A 26,504-nucleotide genomic window follows, 5' to 3' on the forward strand; every position below is an offset into this window, starting at 1 on the left:
GAAGGGTGTGGTCGCGGAAGTGCCGTCGTGACGTCACAACCTCGGCGTGCAAGTCACACTGAACTGAGAACAGCAGGAGTTGAGCTGCTGTTCATACTATATTAAACAATCACCAATCCAGACAAATCATGGCGTTCGCGCTAAAAGAGCGTTTCGACAAGTTCCTCCGGGAGAAAAATGTCATGACGGACGTGCTCTCGAAGATAGAGGCGAGAACTGGCGTGGACAGGTCCTATATCGCTTATGGTGAGTATTAATCAGGAACACATGTGTCGTGTTGGACACGTCAGATCAGGAGAAAAACAACCGCTTCAACGGTTTACTCTGTAGCTGCAATGCTGTTTAACCAAGAATAGGGTTTTTGTATTGGATCAGAGTGATAGTAGGCTGATGTTGTCTTTTGTCTTGCAGCTGTCATCGCGTTCCTTGCAGTCTATCTGGTGATCGGATACGGCGCTTCTCTTCTTTGTAATCTCATTGGATTCGTCTATCCTGCGTATATATCGTGAGTTAAAACTGTAATCGATCTTTTTGTTTGTTCTGGCGTCACGCCGCGGGTAGTTGCGTCATCGACGTCGCGGTTACGGACCGCTGACGTCATCGTAACGGCGCGCACTCTTTAGTAGTACGCAGCAGGAAGTGTACACGGCAAAACATGTACATTTCCTTCAAAACCTTATGTTTATCGTCGAATATCTGATTACAACTGATTATAAAAAGGAGTAGGCAGAAGATATTGCTTATTAGGTCAAATTTATGTTAAAGGGATAGCTGCTATTTCACCTGAAAAATGAAAATCGTCATCATTTGCTCACCCTCATGTTCTATCCTTCCTGTGTACATTTCTTTCTTCTACTGAACACAAAAGAAGATATTTTGAATTATGCTGGGAACCGAACAGTTAATAGACCCCATTGTATATTTTCCCCCATTATGTCAATGGCCACCGTTTGTGATGTATTACTGAATGATTATATTACTGAATTAAATTGCAGAAATGTATTACTGCTGTACCGTAGAATTTAGCAATGTAGTTATATAATAATATTATTAAAACTTGCTAATAATTATCAACATTTTATTCATGTTTTAATTTGAACAGTAAAACTGCGGTGTAGGGCCCTATACAAAAATGCTTTTCAGGGCACCATAGCATTTAGTGCAGATTCAAGGAAGTACATATTTCAATGATTAGAATGTTGAATACATAAAACGCAATGTTATGAATGTATTTGTAAACAGGATTGATCTTGTGTGATGGTGCGATAGGCAGTTCGGGGTTGAAGACGCTAGACCACAGAAGGCCTCGTGACTCCAGCCTCAGTTCCTCTTACCTCAATGAAGCCTGTGTAGCATATTTGACACGCACGTCTCTAAACGATCAAAACTTGCTGAAAAGCCTGTTTTACTCAACCCTCTACATTTCCTCTGTCATCTGATTGGTAGCTCCTCCTATATATCTTTCTGCTGTCAAATCTGACCTAATTTTATCAAGTTAATGTAATAATAACTTTTAAATTGTAAGTAATATTTCAAACTTAACATTAACTGGACTGAAGCAACTTTGGTTTACTTGATTATCATTTTATAGTAAAATCATGAGTCGCAAATATGATCATCAGGCTTTTGATGAAGGTTTCATTACATTGCATTGCATTATACATTTTAAAACTAAGCATTGAAATATCATCTTTCTAAGACATTATTGTCAGGTATAGAGTGATTGGTATTTATATGCTTGTATGATGTCAGTATTCTGTTAAGATCTCATCGCATTACACATTACATCTTTGTGAATATAAGCATCACCATCTGCACTTTTCTTCCTCGAGCTCCATATTCTCACGTTATCATACTATATGAGCCATAAATGCCTGATGTGTCAAATTTGATAATAAACTGAGTTCTTTTTTGTCTAAAGTTTCAATAAAAATAGAAAACCGACTATGATCTCATATATGTCAGGCTTTACAGGGTTAAAATAGCAGTTATGAGTTTCACTGGTCTACCCACAGATCCCTTCTCCTCTGCCCGTTATCTGACATGAGTAGACGAAACATCTTTTGTCCGACTGTGTGTGTGACTGTTGATGTGTCTGCAGAATCAAAGCCATCGAGAGCGCCACTAAAGAGGACGACACCAAATGGCTGACCTACTGGGTGGTGTACGGTGTGTTCAGCGTCGCCGAGTTCTTCGCTGACATCTTCCTCTCCTGGTTCCCCTTCTACTTCTTGGGAAAGGTATTGGACCGCGCATGATGTTGTTCGCAATGCATGTATTTCTTTAGTAATGAGAACCTGTAGTCCTGTCACATCAGTTGCTGATATAGATTTATCACAGGTTTCTGCAGAGCTTTTGTACAGGGATTAGTCGCCATATTTGATTTCTTTGATTTCATGCCACTGATTACTGTAAGCTTACAGCAGATGTTCACAATTAATAAAAAAATAGCTAGGTACTTGAGCCATATTTCTACAATCACATATTTTACTATATTTCACCTATTTATTATTATTACTTAAAGGGATAATTCACCCTAAAATGATAATTAAGTCATCATTTACTCACCCTGGTGTTGTAATGCTGTATGTTATTCTTTTTGTTTTGGACCGCAAAGGGAGATATATATATATATATATATATATATATATTTATTTTTTAATGCCGCGCTCATCCATATAATGGCAGCAGGGTTCTTACAATGTGTTTAAAGTGCTGGAGTTTGACTTTTTTAAATTTAAGTCTTGGAAAACCCTTGAAAATAGTGTTTAAATGTATCGATAAAATAAAGCAATAAGACCCTATATTAAAGCAATAAGCACCTAAAAACCCCTTACCGGTGTGTGTGTGCGCGTGTGTGTGCGCACGTGCGTGCATGTAACACTAATGTAATGCGCTAACGGGTGTGTGTAACACTAATGTAATGCGCTGACAGGTGTGTGAGTCATTTACAACGGCTGCGAACACAGCTCAACCAATCAGAATCAAGGACTGGAACTATCCGTTTTATGACAATCTTTTTACACTCATCTGATATTGGTGTAGATGTATCATTGTTTGATAAGTGATATCTCTGATTGTTGTCCTTGAAAACCCTAAAAGTAGTGTTTGGAAAGTCTTGGAATTTCATTTTACAATGTTTGTACGACAAACCCCGTGGCAGTGAATAGTGACCCGTGTCACGCTTTAGAGAAGAGTATCACAGAATGATGCGACCCGATGCCAAGTGTTCGGGGTTTAAAATAGGTTTGGTGAAAAACAGACTGAGATTTAATGTTATTTAATGAAAATTCTTGACCTCAGCCGTTGGGCTTTTGTGTGTTCATGAGACTCTGTAAGCGCAACAGTTCACTCCGTCTCGCACAGAAAAACACACAAGTTGTGGGAAATCAAGACTAAGAAGAACTCGACATGACACAAATTAAGGTGAATATTGGTGTTTTGTTTTGATTCTTTTGGATAAACCCCTTAAGACGCATCTTGTTTTCAAAGGGGTCCGTCCTAGTACACAAAGTGAATTTCATGTGGCGTTCTTCTTGCGAGTCTCATGAACGCTGAAGACCAGTGGAGTAGTTGAGGTCAGTATGAAGACGCTCAACAAATACCAAGATGGCGTCCAATGCCAAAATGTAACTAATTTAAAAGTACACTTAAGATTCAAAAAAGTATTTTGTTTCTCTACACCAAATGGTGCACAGGTTATAGAAGTTAAAATAAGAGAGTAACTCATGAAGTTATAAGAGGAAAGGCAGTGTTTGAACTGTAGTGAGTTTACTGTTGAGCTCCAGCCCAATACATCTGCCAGAAGCTTCCTATTAACCTATTTATATCTTTTCCTATTCCTATATTTGACTAATAATAGTCCTGGGAAAGTTGTGCTTAGTTTTTTGGATCATCAGTGACATTATTAATTTGGCAAACTTCTTGTACGTCTTCAGATTGAAATATTTAGGTGTACTGAAAATATCACAGTAGCTTGTAGGGGTGTAGCTATATATCGCAATACAAAAATTAAACCATATGTGTAGTGGATAATGACAATATGTATTCTGTATAGTTCACGCAAAATGTGTAGGGAAAATATTCTCAGTATATTACTGTTATCAGTAAAAGTGTCCTACATTATTATAAATATATCGAGTGACAGAGATCAAGCATATTCGTCTGAAATAATTCAGTATTTTCAGCTCCAGAATCTTGAATATTGCTATTCTGGTGTCTCTATTGTCCTGTGCTTTGGGTTTCCATCATCAAGTCCATCCTATTCACTTACACACACACAATGTAACACCAAATTTAGCTTTTTAATCAACAGTACCTTTTATCATGTCTTGGAGTATCGCAATAATAATATCATATCGTGAGTTCAGTATCGTGTTCTGTATCGAATCGTGACATGAGGGCATCGCTACACCCCTAATAGCTAGTCATGACCAGCTGTATAACAATTCAACCTGATTTTGATAAGTTTTGACTCCAGTTTCAATAAGGTGATACAGTCCAAACGTGTTTAGCTGTGTGCTTGATCCCTAAAAGAACACTTATATCATCAAAACACAGTATTCAGGTAGAAAAGCACCTGTGTGAATGGACTGAGATGGACACAGAAGTCTTGTTATCTGATGTGTATTATAATGTGTGTGTTCTGGTCTCTCTAGTGTGTGTTCTTGGTCTGGTGCATGGCTCCCACCCCCTCCAACGGCTCTGTTCTGCTCTACACAAAAATCATCCTCCCCTTCTTCTTAAAGCATGAAGTCAAGATTGACAGTGTGATGAAAGACGTCAAGGATAAAGCATCAGATGCTGCGGACAAGATTAAAGAAGAAGGTGAAAACCAGATGCATTTCATGTCTTTTGCCAGTAGAGTTTGTTTCTGATTTGAGGAATAGATAAATCATCATGATGTTTCATCAATGATTTGACTGATGTAATATGTCCAAACTCTGCATGTTGTTTCAGAATGACTTGCATGCGTCTTTAGTTTGTAAAAGCAGTTATGCACTGATTGCTAATCTTATCATCTTCTCTCTGTCACCAGCCAAGAAAGCCACTGCCAATCTTATTTTTGAGGAGAAAAAGAACTACTAAAAGCCACAGCCATTTCAACTGCATCTTATCCCACAGGACGACACCTGCCTGAATAAATGTTGCCTTTATATGCACTTATTTTTAATTTTTGAAAACTGGAAGTGGCTGATTATTGTAACTGTCTTTATACTGTGGTAGCCATATTAGATGACATCAATTCTGAGTTAAGATGGTTATGGTTAAGCAGGTAAGGCATTTATCATGAATCACGTTAGAGAAATTAAGTGACGCTCCCCCCGCAATGCTTCAGTCTCAGTAAACATCCGCATCTTTCCTGTAGACGTCCTTGGCTTCTATATAGGTCATCAAATGATTTATCTTGCTTCTTATTTAACATATTCATTCTAAGATGTATTTATGTGCGACAAGGTTTTTTGTTTGTAGAAAATGTCTATTCTGAGGATATCAGTGGAACTCTAAACATATGTATCATGCATTTGACATCAATTAAACCATTGAAATCCACAACTGATTGTGACGTGTACGCTGCTTCATTTCTTCTTCCTTTAGCAGCATGGTGTGGTTTTATGGTTTGCTGGTGTTAAAGCAGTCTTCACTGCACAAACAGCACATCTGTTGGCACGCAACCAATGTGAGGAGGGAAGGAGAGAGTACTCGAGTACGAAAGCCAATAAAGAGTAGGTCAGAGCAAACGTCATGTTGCTCGTTGTAGTTCACATGTATCACATGGTCAAAGGAGTGAATGACAATACATCGCTGACAAACCAAGGCTGCATCTGAAATCGCATACCGCGTGACAAAAGATGTCTGAATTCACAGTACTCAGTACTTCTGATGAGATTCTGAAATATATATTGGACATTTTACTATCCCATGAGGCCACAGGAGAGGATTTGTGATTGACAGTAAGTGACAACTGACACTGGTAGGTCACATGGTTAGTGTAGTGCATCCAGATTACGTTCATACTATAATGGAATATACGTTAGCACACTCAAAGTATTTTTAAGACAAGTACCTACACAAAAGTATGTGATTTCAGACGCAGCCCAAATCTAATCTGATTGGATGGCTTCTACTCAATGTCCTGGAATTACAACATATTGAGGTGACGAGCAACACATACGAGTTTACTCTAGTTGCTGCTGGTGCCAAACCTCGTTTGACGCAAGGCACGTTTATGAAAGATACTTAAATGTCCTAATTGAACTAAGACTTAATCTAAACGTGGTCTGGTTGAATAAATATAGCATTATGTTGAGACTATCTTAAGAATTCAAATGACCAACTAGTAGTTATTAGACAAACTGAGTGCAAAAGTTATGAACAGTCTAACAACTCACATGTAAGACGGTTTATGCAACCGGCCCCAGGCCAAACCGGTTATCCACAAACCAACCCGTTTTAAAATGGATTCATAGACGAATACCAGCCAACCTCAATGTGAAATGCTTCTGAGGAACGATGCAACTGAAAATGTTCTGAAAAAGGACCATGAGAACTGCTAGAAATCACACTAAATTACATTAAAGCCAGATTACAGGTGGAAACAGTGATTTGAGTTTAATGACTTTATAAACAATTATATAAAACAATTACTTTAAAAATCCATGCATTTTCAGTGTAAATTTGGATTTGAAATATAGAAGGAGATCTATATACATCAGTATGTCCTGTAACAGCATTCTGACTTACTCGGGCCAGTCAGCAGAAAAAACACTCGGGCTGCATAGAAAAGAGTACATTATTGCCAACATTTATAGAAAACAAGAGGAAAGATTATCATGGAAATGTTCTAATGAGAGCTCATAAGTGCCTCTAGCTAGGATCGACCCTTTCATGTCCTTTTTTTATTACACAGTTTGTATTCTATGACATGATGCCATTATAAAGTGAGGCTAATTCACTTACAAATACAGATAAACTAAAGAGATCAACAAACAAAACGTTCCTACAGAATGAATACAAATGGAATATTTACCCCAATTCATGATTCAAACTACTTACATAAAAAAAAGGGAGAGGAAATAGCCTGAGTCGATGGGGAAATAGTTAAAAAAATACCAGCCTGAGAAAAGCCCATTTGATTTACTTTATACAATAATTTACAGTAGTACAATGTGAAAAAGTGACATTATCTGATGCGCACTAAAAACAGTCCAGATTATTTTACAGCCAAGACAGATTTAAATAATTCAAGCATGATGGAAAGAAAAATTACAGGTAAAAATTGGCAAAATTGTCACAAAACACTGTAAACGAGGTACTTTGGAAGGTGAACCCCAGTCCTTCACAACAGAAACCCTTGATAAAGACGACACGCCGGTGTAGCGTCCGTTCACTCAACACTTCTTAAATAAGCTGCGGTCGTTTACGGGTGTGTGTCGGTATCCAGTGTCGCACGCGAGAGTGAAACATGGATTCGTCTGTTTCAAAGTAAAAACAAACAAAAACAAAAAAGGAAAGTAGTCAATTTATAAAAAATAATAATTAAAAAAAAATTATTCTGCAGCACCTACGAAAGAATGCAGCCAACTCTTAAATACAAAAATAAGTGTAAATCTGTGTGTCCTCCGAGGTGAGTAGGAAAGGGCGGCACTCCCAGAGTCCCAGCGGCCAACAGTCCCCTAAGGCATTTCCTGTGTGTGTGAGAGTGTGTGTGTGTCTGTTTGAATGTATGGCTGATCAGGACCAGTGCGTTGAGAGCGCTATGTCTTGCGGCCGCTCCAGACCTGTTCGGGTGTGCTCTTGTGGTCGGATGAGTACTCGAAGGGCGAGCGCTGGTCCCGGGGCGAGCGCGGGCCGGTCCTCTGCTCTGTCTGCCAGTCCGAGTGGTAGCGGTATTCCCGGGAGGATTTGTGATGCGTGTAGTCGGAGCCGGGCCGGTGCTCAGAGTAGAAGCGGTGGTCGGAGTGCGTTCGGTCCTTGGAGTTGCTCTCGGATCGGTGCTCTCGACTGGAGCGGTGCTCGTCCAGCTTCCGGTGCTTGCTGTCGCTGTAGTATCTGCAGAACCACACACACACGTTACCATATCAGCATCATGATGATGATGATGATGATGACACAACAAAGACCTTTTACTGATACCACAAAACAACCAGAAATTCTCACACTAATTTAAAGATATGAAACGCACAACAATTGCTGAAATAAAATGTATATTTATTTGAATAAACATTTACTAAATTAGAAATAATTAGATAATTAATAATATGAAAAATCCTCTGTAAAAGCAGTGTCAAACTAAAAGTTTCACTTCCAGCACATCAGCCAAACAGAAAAACGAATCACCTGATGTAGATAAAACAAACGGCACGTTTAGGCGTCGGCGATATATCGGTCATCTACACCAGTGGATCTCTCACTTCAAGGCCTCCCCGTCGTCAACTCATATATTTGACAGTTTTAAAGGGGATGTCTAATGCGATTTCATGCATTCTGACTTATTCACACTGTCCATGTTTAGCATGAGAACCCAACTCTTTAACAAAGTAGTAGCAAAAAAGCAAAATGGACGTATGAACTCCTTCAGGATTCGTAAGTTTCGGAAGGTATTTCAGTGGTTAATGTTTTATTAGCACGGCTCAGTTCCACGCAGGATTTGCAGATCGTTTGAAACTGAAAGATGGAGCAGTCCCAGAGATAAAAGATCCCGGTCATGAGTCGGCACCACAGGCAGTGATTAAAACTGCATCAAATGTCTGTTTTGTTGGCAATCGACGTGCAAGTGCATATAATCTAAACAACACGTATAGTGAATGAGAAGTTATGCAGTGATCATGCAATGATGTATTGTGCTTGACTTTAGCTCCGCCCACGGCTCGCCTCCGGGAGTGTGGCTGTTTTCAGGAAGAATCGGTACTGTCTTTTATAAGTCTGATAAAACTAAAGACTCTTCAGAAATATGAAGGATGCAACACTCAACATTATTAGATAATTAGAAACTGTGTGTGTGTGTGTGTGTGTCATGTACCCTTTAAGTAAATCAAGGCCACATTGAACTAATTCGTTCCATCATTTTAATTTGACCTCATTCTAAGATGCACCTAAAATGAAGGAACAGGTCAAGTCATGTGATTCTTCAGCTGTGGCCATGATATGCACGTCATGTACTCATAAATCACCCCATTCACACAATGGAGAAAGATGCATCTGCAAACAAACGCTTGTTCCCTGACCTGCTGTCCTGTCGCTCTGCTCTGTCTGTGTACGGGTCTCGCTCGCGCTCGCGGTGGTCTTTGCCGTTGCTGAAGGACGAGTAGGGCCTCTTCCGGGAGTCCGAGCTCTTGCGGTACATGTCTGCAGGGTGGCGGTCTTTGCTGTGCTCATGGTAGCGGGACGAGTGGTGTCTGTCAGAGCTGTAGCTGTCTCTGCTGCTGTCGTCTTGTTGCGACTCCTTGATCCGCTCGACATCTGCAACACAGCGCACGCAACGTCACGCACGTTCACAGAGAGCGGTTATGCAACAGAAGTAGTGACACATCCCATATAAATGGACATACCTGCGTGTTTCAAGCTTTGTGTATTTACAGTGCTAGTGTTCTGTTCCACTGCCTGAAATTAAACAAGCATCAACTTCAATCAAAAGATTACGAAGATAATGACATCTATTACAAGCGTTACAGCATATGACACTGATTCAGCAAAAACATTCAAACATGAGTGAATTTTTCAAAGATGTTGTGTTCATACCTGAGCATTTTCCTGTCGTTTCTTAATGGCGTGCTTATACAGTTTATGCAGTTTCCTGGCATCAAACTCAGTGAATTTCGAAACAAATATCCACAGATTTCTGGAAAATAGGAACAATCAAGATATTGATAAACTCAAAATGATCTTCATTTATTTACTGTGAATTAGAGCTGCACGATTCTGGATCAACTAAGAATTACAAATGTTCTTGTTGGTTTAAAATAGATCATGATTCTCCCTTGATTCAGAATAAACAATGGGCTTTATGCACAGCGTCACTACTTCCTGAACTTAAGCCAGCTCCTTGTTTCCTGTCTGTCATTATTGGCCAAATTGATTAATTCAGGTGTGCTTGACCTCAGTAGTCACGGCAACAATAATCAGACACACCTGAATTAATCAATTTGGCCAATAATGGCAGACAGGAAACAAGGAGCTGGCTGAAATTCACGAAGTAGTGCAGCTGTGCATAAAGCCCATTGAACAAAATAACGTGCAATTTAATAGCGGTTCTGGACAAATGTTAATTGCTGCGGTCTATTTAAAAGATTGTACATATATTTGTAAAGTTTAAAAAAAAACAAATAATTCAATATGGTAACACTTTATAATAACTACACGCTAATAATCATTAGTTAATCACGAGTAAACAGTTAATTCATCTTAAAGTATTAATAGACATTAATAATCAGTTTATAAATGCTTTCTTCTTGATTTAAAAGCATATCTATAATTTGTTAAATAATTTTATTTTCATCCTCTATTAATGATCAATTTATCATTACTAAATGAAGAATTGCATTTTTTTATAAACCAGTTATTTAAGAGTTGTCAGTGGTTCATTAGATTACTTAGAGTGTGTAAGTAAATGATTAATAAAGTGTTTAAATGTACATTCAAACATCTTATTCAGACATATAGTGATGGTTACTTAGTGTGTTAATAAATTCTTCTAACATGTATTTATGCTGTAATTCAGGGTTAATTTGGGTAGTTATAAAGAATATAGTAGTGGTCAGTTAACTATGTTTGTGAGGACATGCCTTGTAAAGCATTTATAAAGGAGATTTAAAGGCTGTTAAATATTTCTACGTTCTGCATCACTGTGTTGTGTTTGTTACCTGTTTAGGAGATTGATGAGCCTTTAAATCGCCTTTCTTTACAAGGCATGAATAGTCCTCACTTTAGATGAGCTCACAAACTGGCCACTACTAAATGCTTTATAACTACATTTACTTAAACTTTCTAATAGGGGTGTAACGGTACATGTATTTGTATTGAACCGTTTCGGTTCGAGGCTTCCGGTTCGGTACGCATACAAACCGAACAATTGCTTGGACCATTTTTCCTGCCGGCAAAATTCGTGCTGACGCGGCCAACACAACGTTGCACAACATCAAATGGCAAGCGTAATGAAAGCGAAACGAAAATGCGCTACTCATTATGTGCTTCACAGATCGTTTATCAGTTCGGACCAGCAACATCTGTGCAGCGCGAGCCGATCTCGATCAAGCAACACTGTTAACACACATCCGGTAAAGAAAACATTTGAATTCGCCACTGAGGTAATAACATCGCTGCGAGATCCAGTGAGAAGCATTCACATTTCTCCGTTATTAACCATAGATCTGTATTAGATCAAACAGCGCTGTCGTGGAAACCAGGAGAAACATTGTGCCGTGATTGAACTAGTGTAATACTTTACGTCCACAGACCAGCAACATTCACCATGGATTTAATTTAGCAACACTAACTGGAACCAGTTTGGCAGGAATGGTGAAACTTAAGTCTTTTTCCCATCTTTTTCCAGCACTTCAAAATTAAAATATTATAAATATATATATATATATATGTATATTATATATAAATATATAAATAAATATATATTTAAATGTTATTTTTAATGTGATGACCAAAACATTATTTGTTCATCCTTCAAAGATGACCCCCATTTATAAACCTGAAAGTTTCAAGATCTACTGTAGGAAAACTCACTTATTCAAAAATAGGACATTTCTCTGGCATTTCTTTCTTTTTGCTGTATCGAAAACGTACCGAACCGTGACTTTAAAACCGAGGTACGTACCGAACCGTGATTTTTGTGTACCGTTACACCCCTACTTTCTAAGTGATCTTATAAATGACTGACAACTTTTAAATAACTGGTTTGTAAATAATGCTATACTTTATTTAGAAATTATTAACTGATCATTAACAAAGTATGAAAATACAATTATTAAACGCATTATCGATATGCTTAAATCAAGAAAAAAAGCATTTATAGCTCTATTTATAAGTTGCTTATTAATGTCTATTAATACTCTATAAATGATGAATTAACTGTTTACTCATACTTAACAAATGATTAATAGTGTGCAGTTATTATAAAGTGTTACTTTTAATGTTTGAATAAATAATTCAATGACTCACTCATAAATAGTTCACTTGTTTCTTACTGGATGAATGACTGCTTTTGAATGAATCTCTTAAATGATTTGAATGATTCAATGACAAATAAATGTAACGGTCTCTCATCGTACCTACTGGTGTAAAGCTCCAATAAAAAGTTCAAAAGGTGATTTACTCTATTTCAATCGCTACAGTAGACATCAGTGTTTATATCTCAACTATACAATTTTGCTCCAGTACTTCTGTGACATGAGTATTTTTAAGAAATAATCCTGTGTTGTTGAAAAGACCGTTTATGAAGTGGTTTCATACCTATACTGTACATGACCAACTGCTTAGCACAATCGTACTTGTGAAAGGATTAATAGAGCCGAATCGTTCTCATTTAGGAGCAAGATCGAGTGGTCGTTTGAAACGAGTTGGCCATGTTTTAACGCTGAATCGCGCAGCTCTACTAGGCTCATGAGAAATGACGTACTTCCTCCACTGCTTGATCTGTTCGGGGTTGGTGTATTCTCTCAGACACTCCGTGATGTGATCTCCTATTTTGATCAGGCACTGCCGCGTGTGTTCCAGCTGCTCTCGCTCAGACAGACCCTTCTCTGGACGGTCCAGCTGCTTCAGTGCTGCCTTCACGGGCCTCATCCTCTCCTTACACTGACAAACACACACAATTCAGTACAGTACAATCATCTACATCAGTATCACTCACAAAACAGGAAATCAGCTTCTGTTCTAAACCTAGTTTTGTCGACTTGCCAAACAAACAGGAAATGTTGCCTAGAGGTGAGCAGTTACTAGATCCACCCTAATTAGGGTGTGCTCACACTTAGCAGGTTTGCTTGGATTTAAAACTAACCATGGTATGATTGCTGTGTTTGTGAACGAGAGTGTGAACCGTGTATGAGAGTCCAAAGCAAAATGTTATCTTGCACAACTTACATACGATGAGTAGAAGGAGAATATTATATTGACACATTTATGACACTATATTCAGCTTGTTCGATGCATCATGCATTATTATCAGGGGTGCATGCAACTTTTTTTTGGTCTGGTTCTCAAGGGAGCAGCTGGAGACGCTGCCTGTTAGTCACACTTTACACGGCACACTTATCCTATTAGTATTTTAAAAACCATTAATGACACAGACAACAGCAGAAATATTATGCTGCGTCACTAGGACCGAATGCACAGACCCAATACACTGACATATCCGATTTGTTTCTCAACTTTTATAACTTACTTATACACACACACACAATTGTCAAAATACCTGTCTCAAGTATGCGTCCTTTCAAGTACAACGTAAACGCCAAAGAGGAATCATTTCAGTGTTTAAGCACTCTGAAACCCCGCCTCTCTCTCTCTCTGTGCGCACAGCCTCACACACCCGAAGCGCACACAAACAGTGCACCTGCCGATTTCTACTTTTTCCGCGTTTAAAATCATTAAAATTTGTTAATTGGCAAAACAAAACATGTCCAAATGGTAAACTTTCACTCTCCTGGATTAACTGCCAAGATTAACCATCAGTTACATGATTTCCGAACTGTGGGTCCGTACGCATCAATTGCTATTAGGCAACCCCTAATAATTGAACACGCTTATGATGCTATCTTACCAGGGATGGAGAAAATCCTACTCAAGTAACTGAACGTGTCCCTGTCCCTAAAAATGTTGGTACTTAAAAGCACTTGCCTCCACGTGTTCTGGTGCGCATGCGCGGCAAAAAGGGAACATACGTCATTGCACATTTATAGAATGCTCCAGTTTCGGGTTTCAAACGGATTAAAGGTTTAAACCCCCCTTACTGTTCAATACTCAACACTTCGATGTGTATGGATTAGGGCTGTCAGTTAAACCCGTTATTAATGGTGTTAACGCAAACCCATTTTAACGCGATTAATTTTTTTATCACGAGATTAACGTTTTTTTTTTTTTTTGGCCTAGCAAACTTTGCAGTTTTTTTTTCACATGCTTTTGCAACAGGACGTGGTATGCTGCGCTATGAAACCCATTCATTTCAATGGACGTTTTTGTTGCTTTGTTGAACAAAAAAGTGCAAGAGCAGCGGCGCGCACACCGCGGTCAAAATTCAAAATAGTTCAACTTTTGCCACTGTGACGATTACCAGCGCGGCCAATAGAAACTTTTTAGCATCTAAAATTTTTTAAAACTGGCGTAGTGCCGCGTATTCCGCATCCTGACTGAAAGCACCGGATCTAGCTAGACTGGAAACACAATTGTTGCGTGCCGGCCAAATTGTAAGTTCACGTTACGTTTTGAGTGGATGACGAGCGTAAGATGCCGAAAGAGATGCCGATAAGTTTCTGAATCGAAAGTTTACTTAAAAAAATACGTTTTTTGCAACTTTTTTTTAGTTTTTGTCGTTGTGAATTTTTTTTGTTTTTGTCGTTGTGCTTGTATTGTGCATAATTTGAGTCATTCCTGCAGTTTCACACGCACCACTGACCTACACAAGTGCCGCCTCTCAGAAGGCCCGAGTACCATTTTTTTCGTGGCTTATTGCCCTTAAAACAAATCAAATTCATACAAAATTATGTAAAATTGTACATCTTGGCGAGTATTCAGGTAAATTTGGTCAGTTTTGGAATGTAAATGTTATATTGGATCTGTGCATGAGCTCTTAAAGTGACAGCAGCCTAATAAACCCGCTTCTGTCTGCCATGTTAATCAAAGAACAGAAAAATCACTCACTGCTCTTGACTGAATAACTTTTGTTACTTAAATTTTTAAGTATTAATCGGTATTTAAAGATTAATCTAAATCAAATGTAGAACAATCATTTTCACTTTTATTTCTTACCTGGATACTGTTAGTCCAACCTAAAAAACTTAAATCCAGGTTTATGTTAATTATCTTTTTATTTGAATGTATTTATTTGTGCTATATATTACAGTTTCCCCCCTGATATCTAATATAGATATTTTTCAAGGTATCGTATTGAAATTGGAAATTCCAGTATCGTGACAACACCACCCCTTACGATCCTAATGAAATTTCAATCGGATTTGACCAATTCATTACAAATGACGTGGTTACACATGCCTTTATTCCCGCTGTGCTACTAGTCCGATTGCAATTGGATCATTAGGGTCCATGTAATCGCAGCTAGTGTTTATGATTTGGCTTTGGATCTCCTGGGAAAAGGTTTGGATCAGATGAATGGCTTCTCGGTTCTTCAAACTCACCACACTGAAGGTTTTCTGGTCCAGTTCTTCAGACTCCTCAGACAAATGAATGGCATCTCCTCCTGAGGGCGTGTGCACGGGGGTGTCGGCCTTCACCTCTACAGCCTGAGAACACAGTCAACCGCTGGTTGAGTAATTCATACACATGTTGGACCAATAGTATAGTTTGATACAAAGATAAAAATGACACATGGATGTCTTAAACCCTAGCGAGCAGCATGAAAACAGCGGATTTGGACATCACATGCATGTGGATGCTGAAGGACCACTAGCGGTGAAACTATTGGCCTGTTCTTAACTAAATCTGTCAGAGGTCAGACTCAAGTCTCCTCACCAATTGACATGAAAAGGTCATAAATCTTACTGATGATTATAAACCAGAACTGTCACAGAATAACACTAGGAAAAACAACTAAAAGAGATCACGCGAGTTTGAACGAGCGAGCTTAAGAGCGTATAAAAAGGACATGCCATCAAAATAAATAAATTAAAATTGACTTTCAAAAAAGTTTTCAAGTTTTAAAATAAGGCATAGTTAAGAGGTGTGACCTTCTCTGCTGGAGTCTCTTCCTGCACAGGTTCAGGCTTTATCTCCTTCTCCTTTGGTTCCCTCTCTTTGCTGTCACGGGCTTCCTCTTTCTTCTCCTTCTTAATCTCTTTTTTAACCACTTTCTCGGTTACGTCCTTCTCAACTGGCTCTTTATCCTCAAACTCGTCCTCGGAGTCTTCTTCCTCCTCCTCCTCCTCCTCATCCTCCTCCTCTTCCTCCTCCTTCACTGCCCGCTCTGACACTCGTGGTCTTCTGTTGGCCGGCTTCACTGGAGCAGTTTCCTGCAAGAAGACAGAAAACACATTAGTACTGGTAATGCATTTAACTTCCAGAATGTGATGCATTTCCAAAAGGAACAGAATATACTATTGCAAATAATGCTTTTCCAAGCTTGGTTACATCATTAGATCATTGTTTCAGAGACATTTAATTATCCAAGTATTATCCATGGCCAATTTGGATTTTTTGTTGTTCTTAAATGTTCAGAATAAGTAGCACACTGATGAATCTGTAAAAGAAAGCAGGAAGTAGAGATATGGACATCATTTATAATGTCTCCAGTCTCCACCTCTTTTACGGAGGTATTACTTATTGGTCCAAAAAACTACTCACAAAACCTCTCACAATACAACTTTAATATAGACGGATGTCCTGTTACTTTATCCACAACAGTAAAAGACCTGGGTGTTATACTAGACCGCAACTTGTCGTTCGAAAATCATATTTCATATGTTACAAGAACAGCCTTTTTCCACCTTAGAAACATTGCTAAGCTACGTAACATGCTATCTATTTCTGATGCAGAAAAATTAGTTCACGCATTCATGACCTCGAGACTAGATTACTGTAATGCTTTATTAGCTGGTTGTCCTGCATCCTCAATAAACAAGCTACAGTTAGTACAAAATGCAGCTGCTAGAGTTCTTACTAGGTCAAGAAAATATGATCATATAACACCGATTTTATCATCTCTACACTGGTTACCTATTAAGTTCCGCATCAACTACAAAATACTACTACTGACCTATAAAGCCCTAAATGGTTTAGCACCTATGTACTTAACGGACCTTCTTTCGCCCTACAATCCACCGCGTTCCTTAAGATCACTAAATTCAAGGCTTCTGGTCATTCCTAGGATATCGAAGTCTAGTAAAGGAGGGAGGGCGTTCTCGCATTTAGCTCCAAAACTCTGGAATGGCCTTCCCGATACGGTCCGAGCCTCTGACTCGCTGACACAGTTCAAAACTAGATTAAAGACGCATCTCTTTAGTCAAGCATTCACATAATGCTTACCTTCTAGTCCTCTGTTATGCCATACGGAACCGTTTGCCACTGAAACTGCTTAACGCACCAGTGGGGCTCGACAGCCTTTTAGACAAACGGGTCGGCGCGTATGGTTGGGTTGCGGAGAGTTCGGGTTACGGAGAGTTTGTGAGTTATAACGGAAATTATTATGAACATCAGCTATGCTAATTATTTCCCATCTGCCTTTCTGCTGTTATCTCGGGACGCTTGTCCCGAGAAAAATGGCGTTCGTCAGGTCCAGTTTTGTGTCCAGCCTCTCACGGGGATTTCGGATGCCCCAACGCCTGTGATGAGACGACTCAACGCCTGCGATATGTTATGGCGCCGTTTGATTCATAAACAATATTTATATTTAATATTTATATTTAAACAATATGAATGTAAGCCAGAGGAGAACTGGCCCCCGACTGAGCCTGGGTTCTCCCAAGGTTTTTTCTCCATCCAATCTGATGGAGTTTTGGTTCCTTGCCACTGTCGCCTTGCTTTTGGCTTGCTTTGAGCTTGCTCAGTTGGGGTTATTTATTTATTTAGTGTTTAGCAATGTTGTTGATCTGTGTTGTGCTACTTACATGTTATCACTGTGAAGCTGCTTTGATACAATCTGTATTGTGAAAAGCGCTATATAAATAAATGTGACTTGACTTGACTTGACTTTTAACCAAAGGCCGATTTTGTCCCATTAGCTTTATGAAATGTCTAACAATAGGATGAATCAGGCCTTATTTTCACTATATTGCACATCATCCAGCAAAAGTCCCAGATTGTTCAAGACAAAGTTGCTTTTCTTCACATTTTTTGTTAATAAATTACAATAAATAATGTAATTTAAAGTACTTATTTAAGTTATTTAAAAATAATAACATTCTATATTTTTTTAGATTCAAGAATGTTCTTCAAAGTTCAATGTATTTACGACTTTCCTAATTGTTTGTGGTTATGGGATAAGGCTTTTACAATTAAGTCCCCAACACAATTTCTCAATTTTCATTTATTGTCTATGACTTTTCCAGGTCTTTCAAAAATTACATAATATATCCAGGTTTTCAGACAGAGACAGAACCCTGGTACCTAAACATAAATCAATCTCGATAGCTGTTGAAGCTAGCTAGCATTAGCAGTTTTAGTTTGCTTAATCTCCGGTCTTGTCTGGAGTTAATGGCCTCATGGGCAGCGCTTGGAAATGTCTTCACTTCAGGCTCCCTGGTTGAGAAGCGTTTGCGGTAAGAGTCTGACATGGTAGGTTTTTAAAATAAAAACTCCGAAAATCTACTTGGTAGAACTCTAAAGTTTACAGTTATTAGCATTACCATCTTTAGTTGATGCTAATGGATTAGAGATAAGTTCAGGCTGTCTTCAAAGGGCTGTTTTACTGTACACACAGTTGCACATTGTTGATAGTGAAACCATACACAAGCAGATTTCCATATTAATGTGCTCTGCACACATACACAAACAACAGCAGCCTGTTCCATCAGACATGTCGTTTCGACTTGCTGTGCACATCAACCCTCACACATGGTATACCAGCTCAACACAAACCTTCTCCTCTTCCTCCTTCTCATCCTCTTCTTCAGAGCTCTTATCCGATGGCGGCGCAGAGGACAGACTGTTCGTCACATCATCCATCTTCGGTTTTACAGCTTTATTTTTCTTGCCCCGTGGTTTTCTCTTGCGTGAATTTGCCTATGGAGCAGAATCGAAGGGCAAATGAAGAAGCTGTTCACCGACATTGTTATTGCATATTTCACTTTCATTTTTACAAGAAAATCTTATGCTTTAGCTAAAAGGGGTGACATTGATTTAAAAAAGTTTGGGAACAATTGCAATAAACAGAGTTGGTTGCAACTGTTCCGAATGATTACCTGGTAAATTTCAGAGCTTTTATGATCTCGCAAAAACAGTCATTTGTGAAAAGTCATGGTTCAGTGTAGTCTATCTGGTGGTAGATCAACTAACTCAGTGGATTTCTTCACTTTGAAATGAATGCATGTTAACCCTTAAAGACCTAGGCCATTTTTGGAGCACCTGCACCGCCTGGTCTTTTCTTTGTTTTTCTAACCCATTATAGCAGTCAGCATCAAGTGCCATATATAATTTTAAATGGGAGAACTTGAAGTTTCAATCCATCTCATTCAAATAATCCAATTTTACATTTATTTTGTCTTAGAATGAACGAATTCACCAGATTTAAGAAAAACGGAAGCATGTTTTTAGTGATTTTTTTTTTCACTCAACTCAGAGAATTTTTTTTTTCCTTTAGAAAGCTATAATTGGATATTCTACATTTCCAGATGTTATTTTGACTACGTGTCCCTACATGCTTATGGATTGTTGACTACAATCCCTAAGCAAGTTGTAGCCATTTATTACAACATTATTATAGGCGATTTTTAGTGAAAAGCTGGTAATTTTTATTTACTGACAACTTGGATATGTCCAAAAAATTTAAAGAAGTAAAATTAACAGAACGATAGTAATAACACTGAAGCAAAATAATTTTTTTTATATAAATATAAACACACCTCTCTGTGCCTCAGTTCAAATTTCCAAAGAAAGAAGCTAATTGGATGCCAAAAACTATGTTTATTGGTTGAGTAGATGATAGTTTAAACCAATCTGGGCATGGGGTGGGACTAAGCATCAATCCTCATTGATGATTGGCTCAGAGGAACAAATCGCACAGGTTTCTTTGACGAATCAATGTGGAGCAAAACTTGATGACACAATCACAATCGCTATGAAGCTTCTGAATGTCCAAACACAATTAAAGCCAAAATCCAAAAAAAATCCAGAAAAGCCATGACACTCCTCTTTATGGGACTTTTGAAAGCATACGGATTGGAATAGCGGTTCAGAAGTTCTTAAACACTTAAGAACAGTTATTTTTTGCCACCAGCGGCCATATAGGAGACGGAGACTCTAATAGATTGATATTGAGCTCTGAAGCTTATCGCTTTACAGAATGCCAATCTGCTTTAAGTGAACCAAATTAAATTTTGTAGTATGTGTGGATTGTGTTAAATCTGCATGAGTCACTCACAGTGCCGGCCTGTTTCTGTGCTTCTTTCTTGGCGAGGTCTTTGCTCAGTAATTTGATGAGGTAGTCAGCTCGTGTCTGCAGCTGTTTGGCCTGTGGCTTCTTGTCAGGATCATCTGGAAGGAGCTGCAACAAATTTTGTAACCAGTTATCATTTAAATGCGTCATACATAATCACTTAAACAACAAGAACACAACAGCATAACAGGGCATGTTGGTCAAACACTGTGTTTCTGTACCTTATGCGTGAGGTTGAGGTCTGGGTCCATCTTGATCATCTCCCAGCTGCCATATCCGTACTCATAGATCCCAATAAGCAGACTGGAGTCGTCCTCTTTACCCCACTCAATGTCAAAATGAGCTGCCTTTGAGTGGCATGGGATTATATACCTTTACATATAAGGAAAAAAAGATTAACATATATTGTCTAACAAGTCATTTTTCAGCCCTCACAAAGCAAGCAACCAAAAGAAAAGAAGACGGGAGGGTCTCTTATTAACAACTACTTTTAAACATTTAACTTGAAATCTGGTCAAAAATAAAAAAAAGTGAAAAATACTGTGTTTGTACATAGTCCTGGTTGTGCCAATCAGAATGAGCACCAAAACACTCTTAGCCAATCAGCAGCTCATGTTGGGGGAGGAGAGAGAGTGAACATTTGTAGAAAGACTAGAAAGAGAGAAGGCTTAGGAAAAGTCAGGAGGAATATATTTTGGAAAAAAGGGGTTACATTCAGGCAAAAACTTTAAGACCCTCGTCCATTTCAGAAAATCTTTCCAGTGCTGGAGAGACATTAGAAAGCAGGAGGGCCTGAACATGGATGCTGAGATTGCTTTGCTTCATTTCTGCCAGATACACAAGTAAAATTGTTTTTTTTCCACATTTCACAGAGCCAAGATGTGCTGTTATTGAACCACAGCTGGTTCAACCATACTTTTGTGAGCTACCCAATATACCAGCTGTTAATAATCATCTGATGCAGTGTGTTTTTGTTATTCTGTGGGCGGAGCAATGAAGGGAGGGGTGGGTGTCCTTTTCAGATATCAAATTTACTGCACCTTTCATGACATGTCATATTCAAAACACAACGCTGGCTGCTGAACTCTAGTCAAGCAAACCGTGACAAACAGTGCCACACTTTATGATAACTATGGTAATCAGCAGGTTTTCTGAGGGGTTTGACATTAACACGAACCCTAGCCTGGTTGTGACACAGTTTTGCTCTTACCTCTTCCTCTCCTCCGGGTCAGATGGAATGGCCTTGTGTAATGGTGCCAGCTCCTCCTCATGAGAGATCACCAGCTTAGCATTGACTTGAACCCCTGAGATCCTGAAGGTGGGTCCTTTCACCTTCCCTCGCCTGCCTCCTGATATGAACCAGCACATATGGGGAACATTTATTGACTCTTACTCATTTACAACATCCAAAATGTTAACTAACTCTCCCAAACACAAACTCATCAGGTGGTGTGAAAAAGGTGAAAAAGAACCCAGAGACATGATTTTTTTTTTTCACATTATGACTGAAATGGCATAATTCACAATTTCCACAGAGGCTTTAGTGATCAGTGCTCTTGCCTGAGGTTCGCTCAGGTCCACAGGGGTTCTCCCGTAACGTTCTCATACAGCCGTTGTGTACGGTCTCAGCCAGCCGCCGCAGATCATTCTCAGATTTATCCACCAACTCCGCATCCCGAGCGATAGCATCCAGCCTGTGACACACAATCAATCAGAGAGGCCCAACTGCTAACACATGAAGTGATTGAAAGAAATAAAAAATAAACTTCTTACCTTTCTAAAGGCCCACCAAATTTTTTGTAACTTTTAATAAATCTGTATGGGAAACAAAACACATTGGTCACATAAAATTAAGTAATCTCAAACTAAATTATTACCTCTAATTATTGGATTAACAAAATAATTAATATAATATGCTTGAATTTCAGGAGTTAAATTATAACTTTATATTTTTATAGCACAAAGAAAATTACGAGCAAGCTGAAAATGAATTAATTTACAGCAAATTCTCACTGTATTGTCCATTACAAAAAAACTGATGTTTTTTTCACTGATGTCAAAGAATGCTCTATATTGTAATATACACTATCATTAGCACAATATCAAACTGATAAACAGAGCATCAGCAGCTTATTTTTGGATCAATAAAAAATATACATAATTTAATATGCTAGAATTTCAGGAGAAAAATTATAACTATCATTTCTAGCTTGTTTGTAATTTTCTTTGTAAAGAAAAAAACAATTGTGTGAAGAAAAACCTCACAGCAAACTTCCACTGGATTATCCAATAATACAGATTTCCACAAGATTAATAGAGAAATCTCTTTTTTCACCAATTCCACCAGTAATTCTCTATATTGTAATATACATCATCATCAGCACGAAATCAAACGGCTTATACAGTGGTGAGGTTGATAAAATGAGCATCAGCGGCTTTACCTGCGTATCTCGGCATCAGTGAAACCTTTAATGTTCTCTCTTGGAATAGTTCGAGGTCTTCCTCGTTTCTTGGGCCTCTTCCTGTCAGAGACCGAGTCGCTGTCTGAACCAGAGTATCGTCTGTTCCGGCTGCGCCTGCCCTCGTTTCCATTAAAGTTGGCCTGTCATTGCAAAACAAACAATAACATAAAGAGAAAGCACAAAGAACTGCAGGCCTATGTTGCTAGAAATGTCATTTTTCTTTTATCGTTCATCAACTCATGATGTAAGCCAAGCATTTAATCGTCTAACGTCATCAAACACACAGACGTGTGTGTTCTGCCAGCACTAAAGCGAGTTGGATTGGCTAACCTGTTTAGCACATTTCCTCATGCGGGGCAGTAAATAGATCTCCGCTAGCTCTTTTTGTCTCTCCTCTTCCTCAAGTCTCCTCCGCTGTTCCTCTGGGATAATGTCATCCCAGTTCTTATTGTTCCTTTCCGTGTCCATGTCAATCTCCTCCTCCTCCATCATGGAGAAGTTTGCCACCTGCAGGAAGGAGCAAACGTGTTTAATAGCGTGATAATGGTGTGAGCGAGAAGGTGCTGAAGAATTATTTGCAGTGTTTAAATCGCACACCTTGAATTGTGAGAGGAGCTCTTCTCCTACAGTCGACGGCCCAGGATCGTTCTCTCTGGTCTCGGCTCTCTTCAAGATTTCATCAATGTCCATCTCCTACAGGATCAACAAACATCAAGCATCAGCTTCTGCACAAAAACCTACGGTAATGCTTGGGATGGGAGTCTTTAGGCACTGCATGTTAAATTTTTTTTAAATTGTCAACAAACTAAAGCGAACTTCAAAACATACAAGCAAATAGTAAGTTGTAAAGACGAACAAAGAAAAGAAAAAAATGCTTTCAGTTGCTAAAAGCACTAGGGCTGGATCTGAATATTCAAATAATCGAATATTCACTCAGGGGGTTGGTATTCGATTTGAAAATGTGACAATCAGATATTTGTGTTTGTTTTTTTTTTGCACACCTGGCATCCCCCTCAAAAGAGTTCTCATTCACCCTTGAATGTTTTTCAACCTTTATAGAAGATTATGGTATAGAAGGTTTAAGGGTTGTGTGTGTCTGCATCTGCGGTTGAAAACATCACAGTAGAAATTTCTCTCGCTTCCACAATGCACATGCTGAAGGGCATCTCTGCGCTACACATATACTATATTGTGACACACATACACAAACCTGAGGTTCCTGCTCCTCTCCTTCCTGCTCTTTGAAAAGCTCTTCCGCACCAAACTTCAGGATGGCTGACAGCTCCTCCTTGTTGAATGGAGTGGAACTGCAGAGGAATCAGACAATAATAATCCCATTAATCTATACATTATACACATAGCAGAATCTCAGCTAAGAATAAACACCGCCATTCAAAAGTTCGTTCTTAAAAGAAGTCTCTTCTGCTCACCAATTTTTTTTTGATTAATATTTCTAAATATTCCTGTTTTTATATTTATTTCAAATAGCCTTTTTCTATGTGAATATATAGTAGTGTAATTTATTACTGTGATCAAGGGTGATTTTTCAGCATCATTCCTCCAGTCTTCAGTGTCGCATGATACTTCAGAAATCATTCTGATATGATGAAACATTTCTGATTATTATCAATGTTGAAAACCATTATGTACAAGTTATTTAGGATTCTTTGATAAATAGAAAATTCAAAGAACAGCATTTATTCAAAATAAAAATATGCAAGTGGGTTAGTGTCACTTTTGCTCAATTACTGAATAAAAGTACTCATATTTTCATTTATATTTCCTAAAAAAAATTAATCATTAACCCCAAACTTTTCAATGGTAGTGTATATGTTACACAAGATCAGATAATTGCTGTTCTTTTGAACTTTATATTTATCAAAGAATCCTGAAAAAAAGTTGTTCATAACAGTTTTCAACACTGATAAGTCAGCTTTGATCTCAAGAATAAATTACATTTTATTAAATATATTCTAATAAAAGAGTTATTTTAAATTGTAATATTTCACAATATGTCTGTTGTTTTCCTGTTTTTTTTTTTAGCAAAATAAAAGCAGCCTTAGGGGAAAAAAAAAAAACATCTTACCGATCCCAAACAAATAATGATTATTTTGATAATGCACTAATATAACAATTGAAACAATTGACTATTCAAGCATTTCTTTCATTTTGAGTACTTAATACTAACTTTTACTACTGAGTATGCTTTATGATTTTTACAGAACAACTGTACAATCAATCCTAATAATCAATGGCAGTCTTAATTTCTTTCCTTAAATAGTTCAACCATAGAGGAAACCCGCAGTGAAACCTTTTTAACAACAGATTCATAAAGAATTCCCAGTACAAATTTGGGAAGATGGTTGTTTTAAATGCATGTCAAAAGCAATGATTCTGATTTTATAACATTGAGTGTAAACGGTGGCTGTTGATGGATAATGAATTGTCAGTGGAGACAGCAGCACAAAGAAACACAGAAGCTTTACACACTACAGTAAAAAAAAAAAAAAAAGTATATTTATAACATCTGATATAGTTCAGCAACACACAACCTAGAGTGCAATTTCCCCTTTAATAAACAAGTAGGTACATTTTAAGTGACTTTTTATCTGAATTTTAGATAAATATTGACAATTTTCACCAGCTAAACTAATTCCTAACAAAGCCACAGTAGAACAACTACTCAATGAGTCAATGATTCAATGACCCATTCATAAAGCCAGTGGCTGTGTCCCGAATCACAAACTAGGTGCTTATGATGAGTAATTACTTCGCAATAGGGGTGTAACAGTACACAAAAATCACGGTTCGGTACGTACCTCGGTTTTAAAGTCACGGTTCGGTACGTTTTCGATACAGCAAAAAGAAAGAAATGCCAGAAAAATTTCCTATTTGTTTAAAGAAAAAATATTTTTAAATGAGTGTGAGTTTTCCTAGATCTTGAAACTTTCAGGTTTATAAATGGGGGTCATCTTTGAAGGATGAACAAATAATGTTTTGGTCATCACAGACTCAGAAAAAAAAGGAACAAAAGTTGTCACTGGGGCTGTACCTTTTCAAAAGGTAAACTTTTGTCCATTTCATGAGCTAATAAGTATATTTAGGTGTTAATATGTACATTTTGGGTGCTAATATGTACATTTTAAGTGTTAATATGTACATTTTAGGTGCTAATATGTCCATTTCAGGAGGTAATATGTCAATTTCATGAGCTAATATGTCCATTTTAGGTGGTAATATGTACATTTAAGGTACTAATATGTACATTTTAAGTGTTAATATGTACATTTTAGGTGGTAATATGTCAATGTCATGAGCTAATATGTCCTTTTCAGGTGGTAATATGTCCATTTTAGGTGCTAATATGTACCACTAAGGTACCAATATGCAGCCTTTGGGTACAAAAGTGTACCTTTTGAAAAGGTACAGCCCCAGTGACAGCTTTTGTACCTTTTTTTCTGAGAGTGCATTAAAAATAACATTTAAATATATATTTATTTATATAATATTTTAATTTTGAAGTGCTGGAAAAAGATATGTGAAGTACTTGAAAGCATTTCACCATTCCAGCCAAACTGGTTCCAGTTAGTGTTACTATATTAAATCCATGGTGAATGTTGCTGGTCTGTGGACGAAAGTATTACTAGTTCATTCACGGCACAATGTTTCTCCTGGTTTCCATGACAGCGCTGTTTGATCTAATAGAGATCTACGGTTAATAACGGAGAAATGTGAACGCTTCTCACTAGATCTCGCAGCGATGTTATTAC

At 38.1% G+C, this 26,504-nt stretch overlaps 2 protein-coding genes across 3 annotated transcripts in view; one reads left to right on the forward strand and one right to left on the reverse strand.

Moving 5' to 3' along the window:
- Positions 1-24: 24 nt before the first annotated feature.
- Positions 25-5,560, forward strand: reep5 (receptor accessory protein 5). The gene is made up of 5 exons (XM_039676299.2): positions 25-246; positions 412-505; positions 2,102-2,240; positions 4,659-4,827; positions 5,039-5,560. The coding sequence occupies exons 1-5, from the start codon at positions 129-131 to the stop codon at positions 5,086-5,088; spliced, it is 570 nt and encodes a 189-aa protein (XP_039532233.1). The 5' UTR covers positions 25-128; the 3' UTR covers positions 5,089-5,560.
- A 1,026-nt stretch (positions 5,561-6,586) lies between these two features.
- chd1 (chromodomain helicase DNA binding protein 1) overlaps positions 6,587-26,504 on the reverse strand; it is a 38,067-nt gene continuing 18,149 nt past the window's right edge. Inside the window, exons 21-37 of one of the 2 annotated variants that reach the window (XM_039676242.2) lie at positions 23,945-24,041; positions 23,332-23,427; positions 23,065-23,241; positions 22,714-22,874; positions 22,046-22,087; positions 21,833-21,966; positions 21,483-21,621; positions 20,494-20,644; positions 20,258-20,380; positions 18,757-18,900; positions 15,912-16,193; positions 15,363-15,467; positions 12,629-12,807; positions 9,742-9,841; positions 9,552-9,603; positions 9,228-9,462; positions 6,587-8,052 (exon numbers count right to left, since the gene is read on the reverse strand). In XM_039676242.2, coding sequence (XP_039532176.2) covers positions 7,758-8,052; positions 9,228-9,462; positions 9,552-9,603; positions 9,742-9,841; positions 12,629-12,807; positions 15,363-15,467; positions 15,912-16,193; positions 18,757-18,900; positions 20,258-20,380; positions 20,494-20,644; positions 21,483-21,621; positions 21,833-21,966; positions 22,046-22,087; positions 22,714-22,874; positions 23,065-23,241; positions 23,332-23,427; positions 23,945-24,041 — 2,512 coding nt within the window. In that variant the 3' untranslated portion in view covers positions 6,587-7,757. Of the gene's footprint in view, positions 8,053-9,227; positions 9,463-9,551; positions 9,604-9,741; positions 9,842-12,628; positions 12,808-15,362; positions 15,468-15,911; positions 16,194-18,756; positions 18,901-20,257; positions 20,381-20,493; positions 20,645-21,482; positions 21,622-21,832; positions 21,967-22,045; positions 22,088-22,713; positions 22,875-23,064; positions 23,242-23,331; positions 23,428-23,938; positions 24,042-26,504 lie in introns of both variants that reach the window. The other variant, XM_039676241.2, reaches the window with a different exon arrangement.

This window comes from Pimephales promelas, chromosome 23, assembly GCF_988280905.1.
Source record: "Pimephales promelas chromosome 23, fPimPro1.hap1.1, whole genome shotgun sequence".
Lineage (NCBI taxonomy): Eukaryota > Metazoa > Chordata > Actinopteri > Cypriniformes > Leuciscidae > Pimephales > Pimephales promelas.